General features: G+C 62.6%; 1 protein-coding gene across 3 annotated transcripts in view; it reads left to right on the top strand.

The window, feature by feature from the left end:
- The first annotated feature begins 1,164 nt into the window (after window positions 1-1,164).
- Window positions 1,165-24,607, top strand: part of CHD5 (chromodomain helicase DNA binding protein 5) — a 57,328-nt gene continuing 33,885 nt past the window's right edge. For 2 of the 3 annotated variants that reach the window (XR_008996856.1, XM_036925415.2), the window contains exons 1-10: window positions 1,169-1,495; window positions 10,303-10,430; window positions 16,617-16,793; window positions 18,858-18,976; window positions 19,548-19,786; window positions 21,304-21,428; window positions 22,153-22,276; window positions 22,791-22,957; window positions 23,087-23,308; window positions 24,291-24,497. Coding sequence is in view for 2 of the 3 variants with exons in the window: in XM_036925415.2 (XP_036781310.2) it covers window positions 1,417-1,495; window positions 10,303-10,430; window positions 16,617-16,793; window positions 18,858-18,976; window positions 19,548-19,786; window positions 21,304-21,428; window positions 22,153-22,276; window positions 22,791-22,957; window positions 23,087-23,308; window positions 24,291-24,497 (1,587 nt within the window). In the remaining variant the exon portion in view is untranslated. Of the gene's footprint in view, window positions 1,496-10,302; window positions 10,431-16,616; window positions 16,794-18,857; window positions 18,977-19,547; window positions 19,787-21,303; window positions 21,429-22,152; window positions 22,277-22,790; window positions 22,958-23,086; window positions 23,309-24,290; window positions 24,498-24,607 lie in introns of all 3 variants that reach the window. The other variant, XM_036925416.2, reaches the window with a different exon arrangement.

The following is a 24,607-nucleotide window of genomic DNA, read 5'->3' as shown; positions in this document are numbered from 1 at the left end:
CAGTTTGGACTCACCGTGGCTGGGCTTGTGGCACCCTCCCCAAGAGGTGCCCTCACCAGGCAGGCACAACTGGCTCCCAAAAGCCCCAGGAAAGAGCGCCCTCCTGGCGATGCCAGTGTGGCAGGGGTACTGGAGAATGCCCTCCTGGCTGGGGTGGGTACTCAGGCAAGACGGGAGGGGTTGGTGCCAGAGTGACCACCACCCTTGTGCTTTGGGCTTCTGGAGTCGGGTAGATCCTGTGGGTCCCTGGCAGTCACGTGGGTCTCCAGTGAGTTGCCCCAAACGTATGGGCCTGAGATTGTGAGGTGAGAACACCCTCTCTTTCCGGGATCTCCTGGGGTTACAGAATAGCCACTGGAACTTCGGCGTCCTTGCAGCGCCGTATAGACCTCCTGCAGCCGGCATTGGCGGGGCTCATTTAACATTCCAGTCTTGCTCCCGAGGGCTTTTGGCCTCCATCTTCACCTTTAACAACCCAGGGCTGGAGGCACGGAGAACACAGATCCTTAGCACCCTCAGGGGTCTGGGTGTGTTTAACCCGGACCCCGCCTGGGGGGGGGGGCGCTGTGGAAGAGGGCACGTGGACTGTGGGAGCGGGCTGCCCCGGGGTCAGGGAGGCACCAGCCAGTGTGGATTTTTCTGAAGGAATGGGACCTGCTGTCCCCGGGGTGGCCCTTCGCCAAGTGCGGAACACATTTTTCTTCTAGTCCTCTTTCGAAAGGGGTTAGACGCATGTAGAGGCCCGAGCCTGGGGCCGTGAGCTGAGTGCGGTAGCTTGCTGCTCAGGGACCCCGCCTCGGCGCCCTTGGGGACCCCGGGCCAGACGCCCTCCCGCGGGGGCGACAGCAGCTGCGGGCCCTGCCCAAGGTGCATGGGGGCGGAGTTCGCTGCCTCCCACTTGGCCCAGTCCGCCGAGTACGGCTCCCGCTCGGCCGTCGGGTCCCTGGGCGCGCGGGCGCCTCGACGGCTCCCCCTGCTGGGGCGCCTGGTCCTCCACCCTGCACCCGGCGGCTCGGGACTAGTCCCCCAACTTGTTTTCCGCTCTTAACTAGTCGCGCTGCCTGAACGATGGGATGGGGTTGCCACAGCAACCAGACTGGACGTCACAATCCGGGCATGTGTGCCGCTCCCCCGCCGTGCCGCCGCCACCCTCGGCCGGCTGCGGGACTCGGGCTGCGGGCGCGGTGGGCGGAGCGGCCCGGGCTTTGCGGGGAGCAGGGCGAAGGAGGCCCGGAGGAAGGGGGTCGAGACGGGGGGGTGGAGGTTTGGGGGCGCGGGGGGGCAGGCGGCCGCCATCTTCTCGCCGAGGCCGCCTCGCCCGCCGCGCGCGCCCGTCCGGCCGCGCACGGGTTAAGGCTGGCACCGCGCCCGGCGGGAGGGGGCGCCCACCTCCCCTCCCCCCGCCCCGCGCCGGGCATGCGGGGCCCGCTGGGCAGCGAGGAGGAGCTGCCGCGGCTGCTCGCGGACGAGATGGAGAACGAAGACGAGATGTCAGGTGAGCGGGGCCCGGCGGGCGTAGGTGGCGCCCGAGCCACGGGCTGTGCCCCCGCCCCGCTGGCACCGCGCGGCCAAGGGCGCGGGGCTGGGCGAGCGCCGGGGCGCGGCGAGCGGGCGGCCAAGGGCGGGGTGCGACCGGTGCCACCGGGCCCCGCGCGGGCGGAGGGGCGCGGGGATGCCGCGCCGGGGTCAGCCCGCGTGCCCTTGAAGGGGGCGGGAATCGCGCTCTCGCTCCGCGCCGCGCGCCTCTGGCCTCCCGGGGCAGAAGGGCCCCGACCCCGGTCCCGGCCGGTCGCGGCCCCAGGGAGGCCCGGGTAGGGCCCGGGGTGCAGCGAGGAGGGGCCCCGCCTGGGGCGGCTTCCTTCCGAGCCCGCGAGGGCCCCGCGCTGGGGCGCGCAGGCTCGGACTCCCGCTCCCGGTCCCCGGCCGCGGCGCGCTCCGACCGCCGCTCCCAACACTTTGCCGGGCCGCCGGCGTCGTGCTGGCGCGCCCCATGGCCCACCGGCGCCGCCAGCCCGCGACGGCCCGGGCACTGTCGCTCGCACCCACCCCGTTTTAGCCGCGGGCCTGGCAGCCAGGGCCACCGCCCCTGCCCTTGTGGTCCCTCTCGGAATTGAGCGTGAACGGCTCGTGCGTCAGGGGCGAGCTTGCAGGATCCTTCTTTAGTTAACTGCTCGCTGTTTGCTTGGGACGGTTCCCCTCTTGGCGCAGCTGGGCAGGGCCTCAACCTGTCGGCCAACCTCTGTCTCTCCCTTCCGGGCTCCTGAGATACTGGTGGGCAGTCCAGGGGCCCTCCCTGGCCCAGGACCCCACTGTCTGCCCCAGGAATGCCCTCCCCAGGGGAACACATGCCACCAACTGGCACCCCAGCTCCTGTGTGCAGCAGCTCCCCAGCCTGTTCTTCCTGGTGAGGGGTTCCCTCCAGGTGGGCACACCCACCGCGGGCCCCCTCCCCCTCCCCACTTGTTTGCTTGAGTTAGCAGTGTGAAGGGGGACCCTCAGGAGCCCGGCCTCACCCCACCCATCAGACAGTCTGGCCAAGTTTGCGAGGAGCCTCCTAGGCTGAGGGGAGTGGGGTGAGGTGGCCGCACACTGGCAGGGTTGCTCGGAATGATAGTTGAGGGTTACATCCCCCGTCCAGGGAATTAAGCCCCTTTCCCAGAAGGGAGCACAGACGCCCCGCACGGAAAGGCTGTTTTCTACCCTAGAGTCCAGCTCCTCCACAAGCTAGTCACTGGCTTCCTCAGTAAGTGGTTTCCCTGTGGTGCTCGGGGCGTGGCCCCTTTGTGGCACTGATGGGCGCAGCGGACAGCTGAACGTGCACTAACAGGCTTATTTCCAGGACGTCACCAGCGCCTTGACGGGGTCTCCTGCCCTCCTGCCCCACATACTCTGGATCTCCGTGGTTGCGTCAGGGCTCAGAATGTGCAGAGGGGAGGGGGCCAGGGAAGGTGTCCCGGGGCTGGTGGGCGTGCCATTCACCATTTGGGCCAGAGGGGTTGGGCCTCCATCACCGTTGCCCACCACTTCACCTCCCTGTGACTCCTGCTTATGCCCCTTACTCCAGGGCAAGGCAGGGCAGGGGGCCAGGTTGTCCCCAGGGCCACTAGGAATGCCCCCAAAGCCCTGAAGAGGTGAGGCCCTGCTCTGGCCCCCTGGCCTGGGGATTGCAGCCCATCCATCAGCAAGACTGGCTGTTCCACCTGCCGAGCACGCCCTGATCTTCCCAAGCTCCCAGCTCTTCCTCGTGTCCCTGGTCCACTCCAGAGCCTCCTGACCAGCCCTCACTGACCACCCTCCACTAGCAGCCAGGGTCACCTTTGTAAACACAAGTCAGACCCAGAGGATCCCCTTGGCTGTGAGTGACTGCACAGTCCTCAGCCTCTCTTCGTTCACACACGGCAGCCGCACCAGGCTCCCTGATGCCTCTGGAAGGCCCCTTCCACACTCCACCCTGCCTTGGAGCACCTGCTGTGACCCCTGCCTGACCCACTGTATCCTCAGCTCACACTACCTCCTTCCTGTCATTTAGGTCCCAGCTCAAATGTCACCACGGGGAGGCCCTTCTTGACCTCCTGGCTCCAGTGTGGCCCCACCCCGTCACTCTCAGGCCCGTTGCACCTTGGCAGACTTCCCACCCGCTGGGATAGTATCACCGGCTTACTTCCCTATGGACAGCCCCCCCCACCGTCTGTGCGTCCCCTGATCTCTTACCGCTCGGCACCTGGTACCCTGGGTGCTTAGGGGTCGTCCTGGTCTCCGTGTGAGAGCTGGAGGCCCCTAGGTCAGCCTGGCCTTGTTTCTCTCCTAGCCGTCACTGCAGCTGCTCTGCAGCCCTTAGCCTGAGGTTATGGCCGTTACCTGCTCCGACCCAGGGCCAGCCGGTGAACATCACCGTTGGTGGGCAGTGGAGCTGGTGTGCTGGCAGCTGTCACACTAACTTTGAAATCACAGCAGTTGGACTGGCTACTTGTCAACCCTGCTTCTTTTCTCTGCCCACCCCCTGCCTCCCTCAATAGTAGTCTTGTTCCCCACACAGGGCTCTGCCCGCCTAGCCCTCTGGTACTGAGGGCAGGGTGGGGGTCTGCCGCTGAGGCTCCAGGACTGGCAGCTGCCAGGTTCTCCTGGGAGTTCAGGGAGCTTGGGCAAGCTACCCAGCCCTGCCTCAGTGTCCCCACCTGTGGAATAGGACACAGCCCTAGCTACCTGACAGAGGGTTATTGTGAGGACTGGTGAGATGGTGCCCGTGGAACATTTAGGTCACAGTGCCAGCACATAAGTGGTGTCCAGCAAACTGTGATTGTTATAATTAACACCATCCCAGGGGGGCAGCTGATCTGCCTCCCCCAAGGAAATGCTTCTGAGACTTGCACCCTGGTCCAGTAAGTGGGGGATGGGAGCCTGGGCTGGAGGAGGGCTGGGAGCACAAAACCCATGGTGGGGCTGGAGGGTAGGGGTGGGGGGGGGTGCTCGGCACCCCAGGCCTTTTCCTCAGTCCCCTGACTAGCTGACCCAGCCCTTCCGCAGTCACACAGCCCGAGCGGTGGGTTTTCCAAACCTGGTGGCCCAGTCTTTCTCCTGGCCTGGCAGTGTGACTGCTCTGGTCCCAGAGACATTTGACTGGGCCATGCCCACCGTGCCCACAGGATGGCCCCAGTTGCAGGGGTCAGGAGAGCCATGATTCCCAAGGTCTGTCCTTCTTTGCTTGCCCTGCCCCCGTGGGGAAATGTGGATGCGGGGCGGGCCTGATAGCATTTGACACTCCTTGCTGGGGAGAGGGAGACAGAGCGACTTTGCCCGGGGACTTGGCCTGGGAGATATTCACCTGGTTCCCAACTGATCTGTCATTTCATCACTTCATTCAATTACCCATTCACCTATTGATCCCACTACACGTGTCCACATCCCCCCCAAACATCTAGCCATCCACCACAGGACCCACCAACTAACCATACACCCTCCACCCGCCATCCGCCCATCCACTCACTCTCCCCACTCCCCACCCATGGTCCATCCGTCTGTCCATCTATCTGTCCATCCTACCTGCCCGCACTCCGTCCATCCTTCCATCCACTCACCATGGGTTTCTCGAGTATCTTCACTGAGCCAGGTACTGAACACAATACGTGGTGTCTGACTTTTTGGGGGTTTTGCAGGTAAAACTTTTGAGACTTTCTGCATTATCTCTGTGGCTCTGTCCTTATTTCCCTGTGTTTTTCTCCCTCTCCCCCCATGTCTGTTGCTCTGTGTGTCTCCAAGTCTGTCGGTCTGTCTTCCTGGAGTCCTTGCCTGGGCTTCTCTGTCTGGCTGTCTCTCTTTCCCTCCTTTGTCCCTGGCTCTCCCAGGCCCTCTGGGCATTTTACGTCCCCTCCCTCCGTCCCACCCTGGGGCTGCTTGGGGGCCTCTCCCCCCTATCTGCACTCTCCCCTGGCCCCAGGCCCTTAGGTCAAGAGCCTCACCAATCCTCCTGCCTGCCTGCCCAGGGGGCTCAGGAATGATGCTCTCTTGGATGAGACGCCAGTGAGGGGATGTCTGGTTTTTGTTAAATGTCATAAATAAATTATTAATCCTCTTGGGCAGGAGTGATGTCCCCCCCATTACCAGCAGAGGGCCTGTGCGGATGCTCCAAGGACTGGTGGGAACCCTAGTTTTGATGCCCCTCCTTGGCCAGTCTGAGGGTGGCCCTGAGAACCCTGGCCCAGCAGAGCCCAAACCAGAGACCCCACCCTCCGCCGCCCACCCTTTGCCACCTGCTGTCGTAGCCTTCTAGGGCCCTAGGCGCCACCTGCCATTCCTGTGCATCTCAGTTTCTGAGTCCCCCTCACCCCTTCAGAAAGGCAGTATTAGGCCCATTTTAAGGATGAAGGGTTGGGCTTAGTGGGGACAGGACTGGGGGCGTCCCTGCCAGGAAGGGGCAATGGTGTGAGGCCTGTGCTCCCCTGTCTCTCCCTCCTCTGGGTCACCAGGTGGTCTTGTTCCCTGCTTGGTGGTGGGTTGCGGGTGGGAATGGAAGGAGCCCCTGCTCCCCCAACCCCAGAGAGGGTGGTGGATGTTGAGATGGGTCCCCATCACTGGCAGATTTGCCTGCCTTTCTGGACCCTGGCAACGGAGCTCTTGCTCAGGCACATGGCTTGGGTCCCCAGATCCTTCAATACCCCCAAATCAGACGGTCTGACTTCCTCCTCCACGATCACATGCTTTCCTCTCGCTCTGGTCACCTGTGTCTGCAGAACTCCTGGGGGGCTGTGTTCTTACCCAGGCCCCTCTGGGCTCCTGATAGCTTTCCCCAGGGGCGGGTCAGAGTGGGGCAGGAGCCGGGCGGGCATAACCTGCAGGGAGACCATGGGCACTTGTGGTGGACAAGCCCTGACTCCCCCGAGGGACCCCCTGTGACCTTCCAAACCAGGGGTCGGTCTGAGTCACCTCGCTGTCCCCAGGGTGCAGTCCTGACTTGGCACACAGGTCATGCTGCTTAAATGGGCAAAGTCTGAATTCTGGGTGTTCCAATGCCAGGAGGGAGGGCAAGGGCGGGGACCCCCAGGGTGATGGGCGCTTCCTGCCTGGGTTCCATTCTGGCTCTACCACCTGCCAACTCTGAAACGTCAGATGTGGTCAAGTCATGAGATTCCGTGAGCCTCAGTTTCTCCGTGGGCAAATGCGGGTAGTAGTCGAACCATCTCTCAGGTTGCTTTGTAGAGTAGATGCATTAACATAAATTAACACATACTACCTGTTCCAAACGGGCGCAGGTGGCATGAAGGTACTTATCCACTGTCACACGGACTTACCCTGGGAAGGCCCACCCAGCCCTGCAATGGCGCGGTACAGGGCAGGGCGGGGCCACAGCAAGTGCCGGGAGCTGGCAAGGTCTGGGGTGAGCTTAGGAAACAGCAGCAGAAGGCACCCCTCTTCACCCTCCATCCCCACCTGTCCCCTGTCCCCCACAACCTGCCTCTTCCTCTGCAGCGGCTTCTCTCATCCCCTCCCCAGGTCCCCAGCCTGGAGCTCAGGAGGGGGGAGATAATAAGGCTAATGGGCCCCAATTATAGCCTGCCTTGGGTCGATGGGGCTTTGGGCCCTGGAGGGCATGGAAAGAAGGGCCGGGAACTGGCAGGCAAGGAGTCCTGGGGCTGCTGTCCCTGGGACCCTCACCCAGGGCAAGTGGATCCCACCTTACCACTGGCTGTGTGCCCTGAGGAGAGGGCGCAGGGCTGGGGGCTCCGAGAGGGGCTGGTAGGCACCAGTGGGGTTGCTGGGATGTGCCTCCACAGGCAGGTCTGGGCTCTTGCAGAAGCGGAAGGGCACTGGGACTTGGGTGAGTGGGAATCAAGGGGGTGTGGGGAGGGTGGTGTCGCAGAGGTCAGCCCAGGGGAGAGGGAGGGTTTGTCAGAGATGGTGGTAGGCAGGGTGGGGTCCCCAACCTTTGTGTGCTGGTTCGGGAATCTTCTAGAGGAAAATTTTAACCAGGCAGATGGCCCTGGGCCGTGATCTCTTCCGGGATTGGAGGAGGGGGTCTGTCCAGGGGCAGAGGGCTTGGGGCCTTATCCTGGGTATAGATTAAGGCTGTAGTGTGGGGCTTGCCCCTGCCCCTCCCATGGCAGCGTGCGTCACGGGCTTCCTTCCAGAACCCCCTGCAGCCTCCTGTTCATCCCCCTGTCTGTTCTACTGGCCAGTCAGTCAGTCAGTGACGCTGCACTGAGCTGGCCTTCCCAGTCTGGGAGGCCACCCTGCTGAGGGGCTGGGGGATGCAGGGAGGTGGCTGAGGCAGAAGGGGGGGGCCCTTCCTGCTGCACCAGCCTGAGCCTGCTACATAGCCGGTGAGGGGCACTGCCAGGGCGCAGGGGCGGCTCTGGCCAGGTGGTCTCCCTGTGGCTTGGGTAGAGGCTGAGGCGGGCAGGGGGTGAGCAGGTCTGGACAGGCATCCAGTCCCTACCCAGTCCCTGAGCAACAATCGAGCCCTGTCACTGCCCGCCAGGCCCCTCCACTCTGGGATGACTTGGGGAGTGGTCGCTGTGCACATTTCCATTGGGCCCAGAAAATCCTGAGCCCGAGGGACACGACAGGCTCAGAGGGACAGCACCGGGCCGGTGTGTGCGGCCCTGCCTCGGCGTGGCTCTGAGCCACGTCAGACCCACCTTCAGGCTGACCCCCCACTGCCCACCCCTGGCCAAGGCCATGGCAGCTGTGCCCTCCACGTGGTCCTATCCTCAACAGTGCCCCTCTCTGCTGGTCAGGGCCACCAAGCTGTACCCTGGGGATGCTGGCACTCAGGCCATGCCCGGGCCACCTCCTCTGCAGCAACTCTTGGTCCTGCCTGGTGTCTGCCTCCTCTTTGTTTGCCTGGCAGGATGGGAAGGGGACTTGGGCATACCCTGCCCTTGCCCCCATGGACTCCCGGGGGGCTGTACAAGATAGGGTGGGCACTTGCTCCCTGGATGGGGAGACAACAGATCCCAGCCATCCTAGAAGGGGGCCCTAGGGCAGAGGTGCACCCAGACAGTGCTGCAACCCTGGTAGGGAGGTCGCGCTGCAGGGGCGTGGGTGGGAGGGGCATCCACTTTGCTACCATAGTCACCAGCGCCCTCTAGCTGCTCCCAAGCGTGGCGAAGGGATCCACAGGACCCAGGGTGGGAGCATCCCCCTTCCCCCTGGGGACCCTGGGGAGACAGTGGTCTCCAGATGGCGGGTGGATCTGTTGGAGGCCAGGAGGCCAGATGTTGGTGTCCTGGGGCTTGTCTGAGCATCTGTGGTGCACATGTCTGCGCTAATGCTGCCTGGCTGACACATTCAACAGCCATGACCGCACAGCTGAAGACTTGGCAGGGGGTGGGTGGGGCTCTGTTTCTTTACACTTCATTCAGTGGGGACACCCTGCCCCTTCCCCCAGGAAGGTCTCCAGGTGCCCCAGGGCTTCTTGCCCTCCTCAGGGTCCCTTTGGTGCAGCCCTGTGATGGGGTCCCACTCGCTTGAAGCAGTCTTTGGGCTGAGACACCCCAATTGTGTCTTCCCAACACCCCGGCAGGGCAGGACCCCACTTAGCTCTTCTCTTTGCTACCCTGGGTGCACATAGGGTGATGAGGGGGTGACAGGTGGGGCAGGCTGGCTGTGGGTGCCCTTTTGTGGACTCTAAGTTCAGCCAGCTTCTTTCTAGAAGTCTCCTTTGTCCTGGATGGACGGGTCTGTTCTGGGAGGTTTGTTTCTTGCTGCTGTTTGTCTCCCAAAAAACCCTCCCCTCTTTTCCTTCTGAAGCCCATGTCTGGTCCCTGGGAGCTTGGGGCTAGCTGCCCTTTTTCCACCCTGGTTTCCCCGGTTGGGAGTTAGGCCTGGGCCACCTGTCCCCTCTGCAGGGGCTCCATGCCAAGCCCTCTCCCCTTTGTGGGTGACATGAGGCCTGAAGCCAGCTGCCGCTTCAGAGATACCCCTTCACATACCCGCCCTCCTCCCCTCGGCCTTTTGAATTCATGGAGGAGGAAGGGAATTCAGGAATCGTGCACGGCTCCTTGAAAACCCACGTGTTGGATGCAGCATCTCTGTGGAATTTCCCATCTTCTTGGGTGCTGGGCCCAACGTGCTTGCTGGGCATCCTGCTGAGCAGGGCCGCTAGGCGGGTGTGACCGGAGGCGGGTGGGAGCCTGGGCAGTGCGGGTGTGGGGCTGGGCGGGAGAGGCAGGTGCCCTTTGCTGCCCCATCAAGGGCGGCCCGACAGCCTCCTTGCTGGCCCCTCTCCTCCAAGTCCCGGCACTTGCTGTGTGGAGCCCCACGGCACTGGGGGGATGTGACCTGTGTGTCCCTGTCCTCCTGCATTCATGAGCCATCTCCTGACCACATCATGAGCCCCTGGAGGGCAGAGATGGGCCCCGACCGCTCCCTGTGCCTGGCTGGAGAGGGCTCTGTCATGCCAGGGGCTGCCTTCTCGCCGGGGCACCTGTCAACAGGCCTCTGTCAGCTGCTTGCTTTTGCTTGGCCATTCAGTTCCCGGGCGTCTTCATGTCAGGGTAGGGGGACCATTGTCCCATCTTACAGATGAGGGAAGGAAAGGTCCAGAGAGGTGCGGTGGTGCGACCCAGCCACGGAGCTGGGGTTCCGGCCCTGTTTTCCCAGTCACTGGGCCTGGAGTGGGGGTGGCTCTGAGGGGTGGGGAGGGGCCAGGTAGGGGGACTGAGGCAGGCGAGAGGAGTGGTGGGGGCTGGGCAGAGCGGGGCGTGCGGGGACCAGCAGAGGAGCCTGCTGTCCCAGCGCCCGGCTTCTCACCCTGTGTCGCGGGGGAGGCTGCAGAGTAACCCCTCCCCTTTCTGATTCCTCCAGAAGAAGAAGATGGTGTCCTAGAAGGCTTCGAGGACTTCTTCCCCGAGGAGCCCGTGAGCCTTCCCAAGAAGAAGAAAGCCAAGAAGCTCAAGGAGAGCAGGTCCAAAGGGAAGCGGAAGAAGAAAGAGGTGTGTGTGGGGGGCCCCCCCGCAAAGGGCCAGCGGAGGGCGTGGCTGCGGGGTGGGTGTCCCGAGGGCTGAGGGTGGGTGAGAAGCCCCAGATCCAGCACACCCCACGCAGTGCACAGGCCTTCCCGAGACGGGTCTCAAACGCACTGTCTAGGCAGGAGGCTCCAGGGTTGGGTGTCCTTGTTTCCACCGCGGCCGTCCTGGGCCACGGCAACATCGGGTTCCCCACTGCTTCCGAACCTGCTGTGAGTTTGAATCCTGATGAAAATGATAAAAGTGGAGAACAGTAACTGAGGCCCTTGGAGAGACGGGTTCCCTGACCCACAGTCTTGAGCTCGGGGACCTCGTTTCCAAAATGCTTTCACAGCAAGATCGATGTTGGGACTCGGTGGGACAGGGATGGCTGTCCCCACCGGCAGAAGGGAACACTGAGGCCGACTTGCAGCCTTAAGACCCCCCCACTTGGAAGGCGGGCGATAATAGGACAGTGTGACAGCTCCTATCTCACTGCGTGCGGGCCGTTCGCCTCTGTTTGGACGTCATCTCTAATCCCCCAGGTGGCCCTGTGGGGAGGGTGGTATGCACCCCAGTTTGCAGACCACGGAGTGGAGGCACGGGGATGAACTTGCCCAGGGCCTCACAGTGACACAGCTGAGACCTGAACCCGCCTCACAGGCTGGCCCACCTGCCCTGACGGGAAGCTTGTCAGTTCTCTCAGTCTTGGCCTTTTGGCCTCCCTGTCCACAGGGGGACCTAGTGGCCCAGTCTCGCAAGGGAGAGGCCTCAGTGGCCCCCAGACAGCTCCTCCATGATGAGGGCTCAGTGTCTGCCGGAGTGTTCTGGATGGGACTGGTGAGAGTGACTCGCCCAAGGAGGCCCTCTTGCCGGCCCCCTGAGTGCAGTCTCTGGAAGGCTTTGCACAGGGGGGCTGTGGGGTGCTGGAGCTCTGAAGCCACTCTGCACACCTCTCTGAGCCTCAAGTCTGTGTCTGCAGTAAGGGGGCCACGGGGTTCAATCAGATGTGGGCCAAGAGGGCACCTTCATGTGAGAGATGCCTTGGGGAAGGCTGGGGGCATCCAGGTGTCAGCTCGGATGCTTCTGGTGTGCAGGGCCTGCCCTCAACTGTGTCCTGGGTCCCCATGGCAGTCAGCCTAGGCTGGCCTGTCCCCTCCAGCCTGAATCACCCTGGTGTTTCCTGCCTCTGCTGTTTGGTGAGGTTGGCATTTCTCACCCGGACCATCCCACTGGGGGAGATGTGGTAGGTCAGCCCCTCTGAATTCCCTGCTGCGGCTCCCTCCTTCCCTCCTGGCCTGGCAGGTCTGTCCTTATGCCTCCAGGCATGGCTGGTTCATGGTGGGCCCTGGGGTGCAGGGACCGCTTCCTGCGGGAGCCTGTGACATGCTGTTTTGCTGCTACGAGCCCTCACGCCCCAGATAAGGCTCTGTGGACACTGGGGTGGAGGTGGAATTGGGGTCCTCGGCCTGGTGGTTGAGGGCAGGAGCTCCCTAGCTCCTCAGCGGTTTCTCCCAGCAGCTGCTTTAGTGGGAGCTGGCCGGGAGGCTCAGTGCCATCAGGCCCTTGCCTCAGGTCTTCAGGCCGGGTCTGCCCAGTTCCCAGATGCAGGTGAAGGACCACCAGGGGGCAGCCCCTCCCCTCCTACCCTAGGCAGGGCTCAGTTTATTTTTTCTCTCCCTCCTGGGCACAGAGGACAGTCGGACCCTCCCCGGCCCCTGGCCAGGAAGGAGGCTGGAGGTGGGCAGTGTCCGGGCAGGGGAGAGGCCAGGACTGGGGTGGGTGCATGCAGCATGGGGCAGGGGCGGGCCGGGGGGCCCTCTGAGACCTAGGAGGGCTGGTGCCTCCTTCCCTGGCGCCCCGTGCCGTGCTCACTCAGCTCTTGTCCCTTGCCTCTTCCTGTGGACCCGCCTGGACACACGTCTGCTCTCGTCTCTGCCCACCTCTCTCTGCCTCGTGTGCCGTCACTGTTTCGGCCTGAACTTGGCCTCTGCCCCCCTTGCCTTCTTTCTCAGTTCTTTCTGTTTCTTCTCTCCAGCCTCATCTCTCTCCCTCTCCCTCCTGAGATGCAATACTGCTCCTCGGAAGGGACGGAGGGCCAGGTGGACTGGGAGCCTGCAGATGACCGGACTGTGCCAGACAGGCCCCCAAGATGACCCTTGGCCCTTTGCCACCTGCTCACCCTCCCCCCCGCCCCGCCCCACTGTCCCTGAGAGCCCAGCTCAGCCAGCGGTCAGGTCTCAGGGTCTGGAGTGGGCTGCGGCCAGGGAGCAGGATCCTGGCACCTTGTGCCTCCAGCCGTCCACCCACCTGCCCACCTGGACGCGGGGAGGGGTCTTCACCCCTTTGTCCCTCTCCAGCTCCAACCAGGCAGCCCCAAGATAAGGCGGTGGGTGGAGGCAGAGAGGGGAGGGGGACCCATGCAGCAGTTTTTCCTCCGTGGGGGGAACAGGCAGCAGGTCATGGATTCTGATTTACATAAATAACCGGGCTGCGGCCAGAACCTGAGCATATGTAGATGAAGCTCCTTGTCAGACCCAGCGCAGGAGGGAGAAATGATTTCAACCTGTACTGCAGCAGTTACCATAGCAACCAATTATTCAGTGCTAAATTATAACTGTTTATAACATTCGTGAATGGGAAGGCTCATATTTCATTCTTTCTTTTTCCCTCTCAGTCTTGAAGGACCCCAAATCGAGAATGACCAACTCTCTGAGTCCTGCCTTTTGAGTTTAAATGCCTCCTTTTTTGAGATGAGGTGTGTTTGGAGAACTGGGTGTAGGTGGAAGTGGGGAGGAGGCTGGGATGAGACACATCTGCAGAGCTGGGGAGCAGGAAGGGCGGGAAGGGGCTGCCCACTTGGGGTCCCCGAGGCCTGCACTGGTGGCATGCTGTGCCCGCAGGGGCCCTGGGGATCAGGGCAAAGACCCCTCCTGCCTCCCCTCAGCTCCTTGTACACACAGCCTGGGCATAGTACTTAAGGCAGCTTTGTAGATGGATTCTGCCGGGACCCCAAGTCCACTGGGATTCTCCCACCACTGTTCCTTATCCCCTGTAGTCACGCCTGGGGCTGCTGCTGTGCAAAGGGCAATGTCAAGGTCAAAGGCCCGACTGCTGAGGCTGGTTCAGGGTTCGATTAGGGTATTATTGTTCTGTGCCTGGGTCGCCTCCCCGGAATGTGGCTTGGTCTGCATCCCCCCTGTAAGTTTCATCATATGGCTGGTCTGCCCCTGGTTCCTAGCCATCCCTCCTGCCATGCACTGTCACTGCATCCACCCGGGTCTCACTGATGTGTCCTCCTCTTCGAGTTTTCAGACCCATGCGCTGCCCTTCCCCTCACTCCTTTCTCTATAAGGAAGTATTTTTTGGGGGGAAAAAAAAAAAAGAGGCCCAGGGCTGCAAGTGCCCAAACATGTGGGTGTGGAGACACGCTGTGGATGCAGAGGAGTGTGCCAGCCAGCAAGAAACCAGTCCCCCAAGACTGTCCGGCTCTTCCACCCCCAGCCAGCCCGGCCTCCCTGTGGGCAGGAGGGCTCGGACAAACGTGTAGGTGAGGGTGGGCCCCAGCAGTGTGAGCTCCCCATGGTAGAGGGAGAAGGCAGGGCCCGCACCGCGTCAAGGACTGGCCGGTGAGTCAGGGGCCTTCTCTCTGAGCTTCCCCGTGCAGGCAGACGGCAGAGGGAGAAGGCCCCGCTTCCTTGAAATAAGGGGCTGCCATCACTGCCTTCATCCAGTGGGAGACTGGCGCTGGAGAGGGGCACACGGCCCTGCCCCCTCTGTAGCTCGTTTTCTGAGGTGGACCTCTGCCCCCTGCTCTCCCACTGAGCCCTGGAGTGGATGCTGGGCCAGCTCCCCCTGCACTGTGCACACGCAGACAGCTAGATCGGCTTCCCCCTCTCCCTGCCTCTGTCCTGCCTTCCCTCCTGCTCCCTCTGGGCCCTGCATTTGGAGCTGCGCCGGCCGCTCCTCACCACTCCCGTCCTTGGGAGGTGTCAGCGCCTGCTTCCCGCCAGGTGCTCAGGTGTGTTCTCCTCAGATTGCTCGTGTGCCCTGTAACCAAGGTCCAGCCACAGGCACCATCCCTGCAGCTGGCTTTAGCCCCATCCAATCTGCAGAAACAAGGCTGGTGAGGCTGGTTGTGTCCTCCAGTTTGTCATCCTGCCTGCATCTTTGGCTTCCAAGCAGAATTGGGGGTGTCATAGGTACGTGGGTCTCTCCCATTTCAAACTGTTCAGGGCCTTCTCTTACACGATCTGCTCTATTGCTCTTACCACCCTTGGTGGCACCCCCATTTCACAGATGAGGAAGCTGAGGTCAGGGTGCTGGAATGACTCCCCCGGTTCCAGGCCGGCGAGGGGCAGAGTGCCAAGGCATTCTCAGTCTTGCAGGACTCAGTCCTAGGGAGCCCCAAGACCCACAGTAAGGCCCCTTGGGGGTCATCAGGCATCAGCATGGGCCTCCTGCCTCATCTCTGGGCTGGTTTGTGGGTCCTCCCAGGGCAGCTGAGGGCCAGCCCCATGCCCCTCCCTCTGGCAGCCTCTGTCCTTGGTGCTGAAGCCCATGGCGGCCTTACCTTTGCTGGGGTGAGGGCTGGGGTAGAGCCTGTCTCAGGGCTGTTGAAGGGTGGTCTCTTGAAGCTGGCCAGAATCTACACCCTTGGGAGAAATGGATGACCCTGTCTGACACCTGCCTTCGCAAAGGACTGAGGCAGAGCTGGGAGTTGTGGCCCTTGGGCCCCGCATCGCCAACAGCCCCAGGAGCGAGGGTGCCCATAAGGCTGTCCTGGCTCCGCTCTGGGCCCTGGTGGCGTGGTGGAGGCACGGCGAGTCAGAATTCCAGGAAACACCCTGTTCCGGAAAGGCGCAGAGGCCCTGTCTGCCAGCCGCCAGCCAGCACACTGACTCAGCGGCATAAAGAGCAGAGGAGGTTTGGGAGCACGGCGCTGACGGAGAGCGCGGGCTGAGCGCCCGGCAGAGCCAGGAGGTGCAGGGAGCCCATCGGGGGTCCTTTCCCAGTGGTAGCTCAGGCAGAGCCTCCCACCTGGGAGAAGACTCTCTTTTTACTGGGTGGCCAGAAAGGGCAGAGATCCAGCTGGGTCCCCCCAAGATTCTCCAGACAGACCTGCCCGTGCTGCCCTCCCCTCTCCAGCAGTTCCTGTGCCTCCCCCCCACCTCTGCTTTCCCCTCCTCTTGTGCCTTTCTCCCCATTGCTGTTTCCCGAGCTCATTTTTCATCTCTCCAATTCTCTCTTCATCTTTTCCATGCTTCTCTTTACTCACCTTGAAAACAGTAAACAGCCAGCACAGAGATGACAGGGCTGTGCTGGTAATTGGAGCATCTGCGCCCAGCCTCCCCCCAGGCGCAGGCCAGGAGGGGCTGCGAAGGCCTTTGCCAGTCCACTTGCGTCTTGAGGCCTCCAGTAAACAGCTTCTCGGAGGGGCCGTGCCTTTCTGCGGATGCTCTAGCTGTAAACGCCCTTATCTCCATATAAATGGGCCATTTTCTGCCTGTACAGACGGGAAACTAAATCAAGGAAGCCAAGCTTAAGAGCTGCTTAAATTACCTTGTCTCATATCGAGATGAAACGGCTGGGGTGGGGGTGGAGGGGGGAAGGTGGGCTTGTGCCATCGCAGCTTCTGGAGAGCCCACAGGCAGATAGGACTGGGACGCATGCTCCACGTTAATTGTAGGATTCACTTGACACTCGGAATTCCATAGGATGTGCACAGACACAGAGGGGCTAGGGGCTGGCTGCTGCCCGCGGCTCTCTGTCCGTCTGCTTCGGCTCTTCCGGTGCACTTTGTTTTTGGCTCTGGACATCATGTCCTCTACCATGAGCTCCTGGGTCCAGGTGTCATCACGCAACCCTGGTTAAAATCCCAAACCTGTAGAAACCTGGTTGTGATTGAGCCTGCGCCACACCGCAGGGCAGTCCAAGCAGGCTGCAATGAGCTTGCCAAGTGGGGGAGTCTGACTTGATGAGAGGCTTTGCCTCACCTGCGGGGATGGGACCCTGGACTCGTGCTGGCTCGGGGCAGCCCCTCCGGCCGGGCTTTGGTGCTGAGCTGTGAGCAGCCTGAAGCCGAACGGCCCAGAAAGCTGGGCCCACTGACTTTGCCAGGAGGCCGCGCTCAGGGCAAGGATGCGGGCCTCACGGTCCCCGCTTCTCTTCCAGGGGAGCAATGATGAACTGTCAGAAAACGAGGAGGACCTGGAGAAGTCGGAGAGTGAGGGCAGCGACTACTCCCCCAATAAAAAGAAGAAGAAGAAACTCAAGGACAGGAAGGAGAAGAGAGCCAAACGGAAAAAGAAGGATGAGGACGAGGACGACAACGATGACGGGAGCCTAAAGGTAACCGAGGCCCCGTGGAGGGAGCCCGGGCCCAACGGGACACACGGGGTAGGGGTCGGAGCTGCGAGTGTGCACGCGTGTGCCCGTCCTTGGAGGCTGGCTGCACGTGTGTGAGACACCGCACGTCATGGGGGCACGTTGGAACCCCTGCCAGGCAGCATGGAGGAGCTGGGGGGACCCCTGCAGCCCGTTGCCCATGTACTGCCCACCTCAGCGTCCCCCTGTTTTCGAGTGGTGGTCTGAGCTCAGGTTTCATGTCAGGAGCCTCTGGCTTGGAGCAGTTTGGGAAAACAAAGCAACAAATGGAGTTTTTGCAAACAAGCAGAAGCTGGACTGCTCCACTGCTGGTGGACAGAGAATTTTGTCACCGGGTGTCGTGTGGGCACCCGAGAGGCTGTCCTGGTGAGCAGAAGGCACAGCTACAGGGATGGCCTGCCGCTCTCCTTGGGGAACAGTGTGAGCCTAGCAAGGGCTCCTTGGGGAGGGGACAGGACCAGGCCCAGCTCTTGGACAGTGGCAGGTGACAGAGACTCTCCAGGAGCACCCTGTGCCCTTTGTTCTTTTACCATGGCTCTGGCTCTCTTGGGTTGGGGCTATCCGTGGGTTTAAAGATAAGTGCTCCTTAAATCTTAGTACAATGACTTGGGTGACGCAGACACAGTGACTGCTGGTGACTGAAGTGTGGAGGCTTCGGTGGTGTCCCGACACCCAGGGGGATCTCATCAGTAGGCACGTGTGTTGTGAGTCACTTGGGACTGACAATAGTGGAGGGGCTGACAGCTTTGAGAGGTGATTTCCAGCAGTGATCCAGGGCTACCTGTAGCCATGCCATGCACGCTCACCAGCTGCTCTGTGCCCTTTGGGAGCAAGGTGAGGTGCCTCCAGGGGGAGGGAGATCCCATGTGGCTGTGTGTCCAACCTGGTGGCCTTCTGCTGCAGGAGCAGACAGCTCACCTCTGCTCCTTAGGCAGTATAGGGGTTTGTGGTGTCATCCGTGTCTGCATGGCCCATCCTGCCTCTGTGGGTCGACTCTAGGCTCAGGCCAGGCTCCCTCGTGGCTGAGAATGGGTGTAGCAGCAGCCTAGGGCATCCTGGCCACCCACTGCCCCACCCAGCAGGAGGGAAAGTAGGATGTTGTCCATGTAAGTCCCCCTGATTGGGCCAGCTTAGGTCACATGCCCACCTGGACTGATGACTGTGGCCTGGGAGTGGCTTGTGCCGATTGGCTGGGGGGCTCAGGGCTGCCTGGAACAGGTGGGCAGTTGGAGTGAGGGTCCTGTCTTAAGCACATGTGCTCACTCAGCCCCTCCTGTGTGGCAGGGCTGTCACCCCGTTCTGCAGATGGGACACCGAGGCGTGGGGAGGTGCAGTCACTGTCCACCTCTTACTGCCAGCACATGGCAGAGCCCCAACTAGACCCCAGAGCCCAAGCTCACAGCGAGCACCCCACCCCTACCCATCCCAGCCAGTCCAGTCTGCCCAGTGATCTGACCCCTGGGATGGCTGTCTTGAGAGCTTATTTTGTGCCCTGGGGAGTCACACACCTCTCTGGGCCTCAGCATCCCATCTGGAAAAGGGAACATAGCCGGGGGACGAGCTGGCTCTGCCCCTAGGTGGACCGTTGTCCTGTTCTCCTCCCTTGGCCAGGGCACACTTTCCTGGGCCCCTGTCCTGTCCTTCCCCAGGGTCCACGCATGATTGTGCTGGCGGACATTCAGGGGCAGCCTCCCCAGGGACACCTGCCTTCCTAACATCCATCTTCAGACCGATGTTCTGTCCCGATGTCCAGATTCCTGGAAAACATTCCTCCTAGAGATCGAGTCCTATTATTATTCCTGCTGGTGGCCTCTCCACCAAACCCCACATTTACCCCACACCTCCAGGAGCTGGTGCTGAGCCATTCCTACTGATCGGGGCAGGTGGGCTGGTGCCGTACAGTGTTCAGGGGTGGGTGAGAATTGCATTTGTTAAGTTGCAGATACCCCGTCCTCCCCGACCCCAGTGGTCAGGGTGCAGGTTAGAAGGACCCGCCTCTGATTCTGCCTCTGGCCTATGTATCCGTAGGAGCCCAAGTCCTCGGGGCAGCTCATGGCTGAGTGGGGCCTGGACGATGTGGACTACCTGTTCTCAGAGGCCGACTATCACACGCTGACCAACTACAAGGCCTTCAGCCAGTTTCTCAGGTGGGCCTCAGGGCCAGCTGCCATGGCTGGGGCCCCTGGGGAATGCACCCAAGGCCTGCACTCCCCCAGGCATCACCAGGTCAGAGAGGGTCAGAGGGCTCCCGGCGAGGGGCGGGCTGTCAGGCAGACAGGGACCGTAGCAGAGCTGGCAGGAGGGAGCAGGACCCTCTTCATTTGAACAGATGGTTTCACTTTCCCTTGCTTGCCCTGAGTCTGGGGATGGGGTCCCAGTCAATCCCAGGGGCCATAAGCCCCTATGGCCTCTCTCAGCTCTGGAAGAAATGGAACCAGACTCCCAGGGGCCTGCAGCAGGTCCCTCGCTGGGGTCCCTCAGGTCTTACAGGACCTGGAAGCCTAATTAGGAGATCCCCAGCCACGTGAACAGGGGACCAGTGTTTTGTGGGAGAACTGCTGTCTCAAACTTTGTCCTAACCCTTTTGCTGCCCAGTGTTGGAACATGGGGCTGGTACCACGTATCTTAGATGTGGAAGCAGAAAGGACGGACCCTTCTGGGGTCACTTGGGTGGTCTCATCCCCTCCCCCTCACTGCCCTACCTCTCCCCTCACTTAGGCCGCTCATCGCCAAGAAGAACCCGAAGATCCCCATGTCCAAAATGATGACAGTTCTGGGTGCCAAGTGGCGGGAGTTCAGCGCCAACAACCCCTTCAAGGGCAGCTCGGCGGCCGCGGCGGCTGCGGCGGTGGCTGCTGCCGTGGAGACGGTCGCCATCGCCCCTCCGCTGGCTGTGAGCCCCCCGCAGGCACCGCAGCCTGTGCCCATCCGCAAGGCTAAGACCAAGGAGGGCAAGGGTGAGGCTGGGGGTAGGTGGGCACCCAGCCCTGCTGGCAGAGGCCCCCCGCAACCTAGAGCTGTCTGGGGGCAGCTGGGGAGGTCTTTATCAGGGACCCTACCTTGGCTGACCTTGGACCCCCACGCCCTTTCTCACCTGGGTTATGGCTTCACAGCTCCTGTTCTGCCCCACTTTAGGGCTGTGGAGGAGCAGAGACAGTGTGCTCAGAGCTTTGGGAGTTTGGCACCTGGTCCCCTTTGACTTGGGTGTGGAGGAAGAGGGGAGGCCCATGCCGTAGGGAGTTGGGGGGCTCTCTGTGAGGCTGTGCCATTCCTGGGGAGAAGGGGTCCCAAGGTCAGAAGGGGGCCTACTGAGCCCTACTGAGCAGCCAGCCTTCAGGGTAACAGATGTGCACGGGTGTGGTCAGGGCAGTTTCCTGGGGAGGCCTGAAAGGAGGGCCAGATACAAAGTCAGGCTTAGTGGTAGGTGGGGAGAATAGGGGCAGCAGGGGCTCTTTGTGACTTAAAGTCCCAGGGATGGCTCCACTTGGGGCAGGGACATGGATGGCACCAGGGCTCTTAATGGCTGCTGGAAGCTTGGCCTTTCTGGGTATCCTGATTAGATTTGGATGGGGGAGTCAAAGGAGCTCTGGGGACCCCTTTTTTCAACCCCAAGGAGTTTTGGTTTCTGGGGCAGTGTGCCCCTTTGCCACTGCAGGGGACCAGCGCTCAGAGTGACGTGCGGTTTAGAGTCCGCTCCCGCGCTCCCGGCCTCTGGCCTGGACCTGCCTAGCCTGCCTTGCCTCCTCATTTCCTCTTGCGCTTCAGCCGCTGAGCTATTGATTCCCTGGCTTGCCTATTCAGAGCCTGAAAAATTGAAATAGATTTTCTGTGGCGCCACTGAGCTTACAGCTGGGCTCGCAGCCCCGTCTCCCTGTGAGCCATGTGGCGGGAGGAGGGCCCGGGGCAAGGCCACCTGCCTCCAGACGCCTGTATCCCTGCTCAGTGTGGTGGGAGAGGGTCCGAGGGGGGTCACCACTCTCCAGGGGGCTAATTGTCCTGTGGCTGGCTCCATTAACACAGCCTCAGCCCTGCTGGCCTCTGGGAGCCAGCGTTTCCTGGGGCTGATTGGCAGAGGTGGGGGTGGTGTCAAGTGGTACCAGTGTTGCCTGGGCTTAGGTTGACCCGGAGGCTGGCCGCTGGGGACAGGGCTTCCCGCTCCAGCACGGCCCTCCAGGGCCCATAGGTGGACCACGGTGGGGTGGTTGTGACTTGGGTGGCCCTGCTGGCCTGTGGCTCCATTGGGGACAGCTCCTTTCTGGGGAGAGGGGACAGGAAAGGGCTGTTCTCTGTCTCCCCAACATTTGCTGTGCTACTTTAAGCAAGGGCTCCACCTCTCTGAGCCTCATCTTATCTGAAAAGGGGTGACAGCAAACACAGTCCTTTCCTTATTGAGTCCCTGCGAGGGCTCGGTGGAGTTGTGGTGGGAGGCAGGCAAGCCACAGCATGTGTTGCTCACGCCGTCGTTACCGCTCAGGGCCGGGAGTGAGGAAGAAGATCAAGGGCTCCAAGGACTCGAAGAGAAAGGGCAAGGGGAAAAAGGCGGCCGGGCTCAGGTTCCGCTTCGGCGGAATCAGCAGCAAGAGGAAGAAATGCTCCTCGGTGAGCGTGCGAGTGTGAGCACGTGAGTGTGTGTGAGCGTGGACCAGAATGTGCATGTGAGAGACAGCAAGACCAGTGTACTTGGGAGTGTCCCTGGGTGCGTGGGTGTGTGAGCAGCTGAGATGCGTTTTGCACGTGTGTGCATGTGTGGATTGAACACATGTGTCGTGAAGGTTGGCTGACTGGAAAACAGGCTGTCTTCTGAACAGGGCTCGGGGGCAGGCCCTGCACCCACCATGCTGCACCCCCCCAACCCTGTCCCCGACCCCCATTCCAAATGCAGGCCAGCTGGGCCTGAGCTTCCCAGCCTGCCTGGTGAGGGGTTCAGAATGGATCCTCCCCAGGGCCTGTGTAGCTTGGTGTCTGGGAGGGGAGCTCCTCTGGAGAGGTGTCCTTAGGGCTTCCTCTTGAGGGCTGTGTGGGAGTTTGGCAGGGTGGAGGGCGCGGCCTGGGGGCAGTTACGGGGGTGGGAAATGGAAGGAGTGTCTGAGGGCCTGAGAGCAGGGCCTGGGGAGGCTGGCAGGACATCGGGCAGGACTGGGGGCTGGGCTGCTGGGTGTCTAGCCGGGTGGAGAGGCGAGATGCCCCCCAGAGAGCACTGTGCCTCCAGAGCCTCCCCCTCGCCCCGCCGCACCCCACCCTCTGCCCCCCCCGCCAGCCACGCCCTTGGGTGAGCCCCCAGGGCAGGCTTGGGGCTCACAGGCCCTCCCTGGCACCCCTGCAGAGCGAGGAGGATGATCGGGAGGAGTCGGACTTGGACAGCGCCAGCATCCACAGCTCCTCCGTGCGCTCCGAGTGCTCCGCGGCCCCGGGGAAGAAGAGCAGGAGGAGGCGCAAGAAGAAGAGGAGTAGGGCTTCCCGTGGGCAGGGCCTCCGGCCGGCGGGCGGACGGGGGGCGTGCAGGGCCCCCTCTGGGACGCAGGGAAGGGCGCCCCGCTGCCTTGGCCTGCCCCCGCCCCCGCCAGGCCGCTCCCCGGTACTTCCTCGGCCACCCCGGAGGGGGGGGTCCTGCCCCAGTGAGTTAAATCGGGGACTCGCGGTGTGACCCACCCCAGGCCTCTGCAGTGGCGGCGGGGGGCACCGGGGAAGGACGTGCCCCTCCGCCTCACCCACCGCCCGCCATCGGTCACCCGCTCCGTCCCCCTGCCGCCTCCCTCTGCGGCCCTCCCTGGCCCTCCTTCCGTCCACACGTTCCCTTCTGTCCATCCCCCCCCCTTCTTCCGTTCATCCCTCAGCCGTCGTCCCGACTTCCGTTCGCGCTCGTCTGTCCGGGGTGCGGTCCGGCCCGGGGGGGGGGGGAAGAGTGGGTGGGTGCCGGCGGTGGGGCGGGGGCCCTCCACGGCCGCCTCTGCCGCTCCCCAGCGGACGACGGCGACGGCTACGAGACGGACCACCAGGACTACTGCGAAGTGTGCCAGCAGGGCGGGGAGATCATCCTGTGCGACAGCTGCCCGCGGGCCTACCACCTCGTCTGCCTCGACCCGGAGCTGCAGAGGGCGCCCGAGGGCAAGTGGAGCTGCCCGCACTGTGTGAGCCCCCGGCAGGGGCGGCGCGGGCGCTCGGGGCGGCACGTGGGGAGGCGCCGCGCGGAGGGCGGGCGGCGGGCCCCGGGGCAGGGGGCGCGGCCCACGGGGCGTCTGCCTGGCCTCCCCCAACAGGAGAAGGAGGGGGTCCAGTGGGAGCCGAAGGACGACGACGAGGAGGAGGAGGAGGGCGGCTGCGAGGAGGAGGAGGACGACCACATGGAGTTCTGCCGCGTGTGCAAGGACGGCGGGGAGCTGCTCTGCTGCGACGCCTGCCCCTCCTCCTACCACCTGCACTGCCTCAACCCGCCGCTGCCCGAGATCCCAAACGGTGAATGGCTCTGCCCGCGCTGTACTGTGAGTGTTCCGCCCGCCCCGCGCCGAACGCCCCGCCCACCAGGGCCGGGCCCCGCCCCCGCGAGGCCCTTGAGTCCCCGCGCCGGCCCACGCCCCCGGGGCCTCCCCTGGCAGGCACCGCCCACCAGAGGCCCCGCCTCCGCCGGCCCTGGCCACGCCCCCAAGGCACGGCGCCGCCCACCAGAGGCCCCGCCTCTTCGCACCCACAGCCCAGGCCCAAGCCCCCGCCCACCACCGGTTCCCCGCCTCACCCAGGCCTCGCTCTGCTTCTCAACCATTCAGGGACTCACCCGAAACCTGAGCCATCATGGAGAGAGGTGGCGGATAACCCTACCACCAGCCACACAGCCACTGTTCATTGGGCATCCCTCTAACGCCGAGTGCCCCCATGTACCAGGCCTTTTGTTATTCCCATTTTTAGATGAGAAAAGAGGCCCAGGGAGGTAGAGTGACTTGTCTAAGGCCACACAGCGGCAGAACTGACCACTCAGATCCACCCAGACCTGGCTCCTGTCCCAGGCTGGGGGTGCTGAGAGGGTAGGAGATCCCTGGGGCTGGAGCCCGTTTTTGCAGGAAGAGGAGAGTACACACACACACACACACACACACACACACCCTCCCAGTCATCACAATCATTTGAAAGCACCCATGCACTGAGTTGTTCCCCAGGCCCACCCCTAGTGCCCTCCTGCTGGATCCCCCAGCCCCGGGGTCCTGCGCTGCACTGTGTGTGGCCAGCCCTGGGTTGCCCCGTGTGTCTGGGCTTCTGTGGAGTGTGAATGTGTGCGTGTGCTTGTGTGGACAGACCCACATTGCCCATTTCTTCTGTGCTCAGTAGAGGGCTCCTGAGGACAGGGTGACGTTGTGGGGTCACAGTGCACTTTGCTGGAGGGAGCCTTGTGATGATAGCCTGCGGTCAGGGAATCTTGGGGTGGGGACCTGTGGCTAAGCCCTGAACTTGGGGACTCTCCTCTGTCCACAGTGTCCCCCACTGAAGGGCAAAGTCCAGCGGATCCTACACTGGAGGTGGACGGAGCCCCCAGCCCCTTTCATGGTGGCGCTGCCAGGACCTGACATTGAGCCTGTTGTCCCCCAACCCAAGGCCCTGGAGGGCATCCCGGAGAGAGAGTTCTTTGTCAAGTGGGCTGGGCTCTCCTACTGGCACTGCTCCTGGGTGAAGGAGCTACAGGTGAGGCACCTGGACAGATGTGGCTGGGTGAAAACTCAGGGCCTGAACCATGCTGGCCAGCTCCCTGAGTGAGGGGCATTGCTGGGAATTGGGGTGGGGGAGGCTGAAGG

This window comes from Manis pentadactyla, chromosome 4 (genome assembly GCF_030020395.1).
Source record: "Manis pentadactyla isolate mManPen7 chromosome 4, mManPen7.hap1, whole genome shotgun sequence".
Lineage (NCBI taxonomy): Eukaryota > Metazoa > Chordata > Mammalia > Pholidota > Manidae > Manis > Manis pentadactyla.
This window is presented reverse-complemented; position numbering and strand designations above follow the sequence as displayed.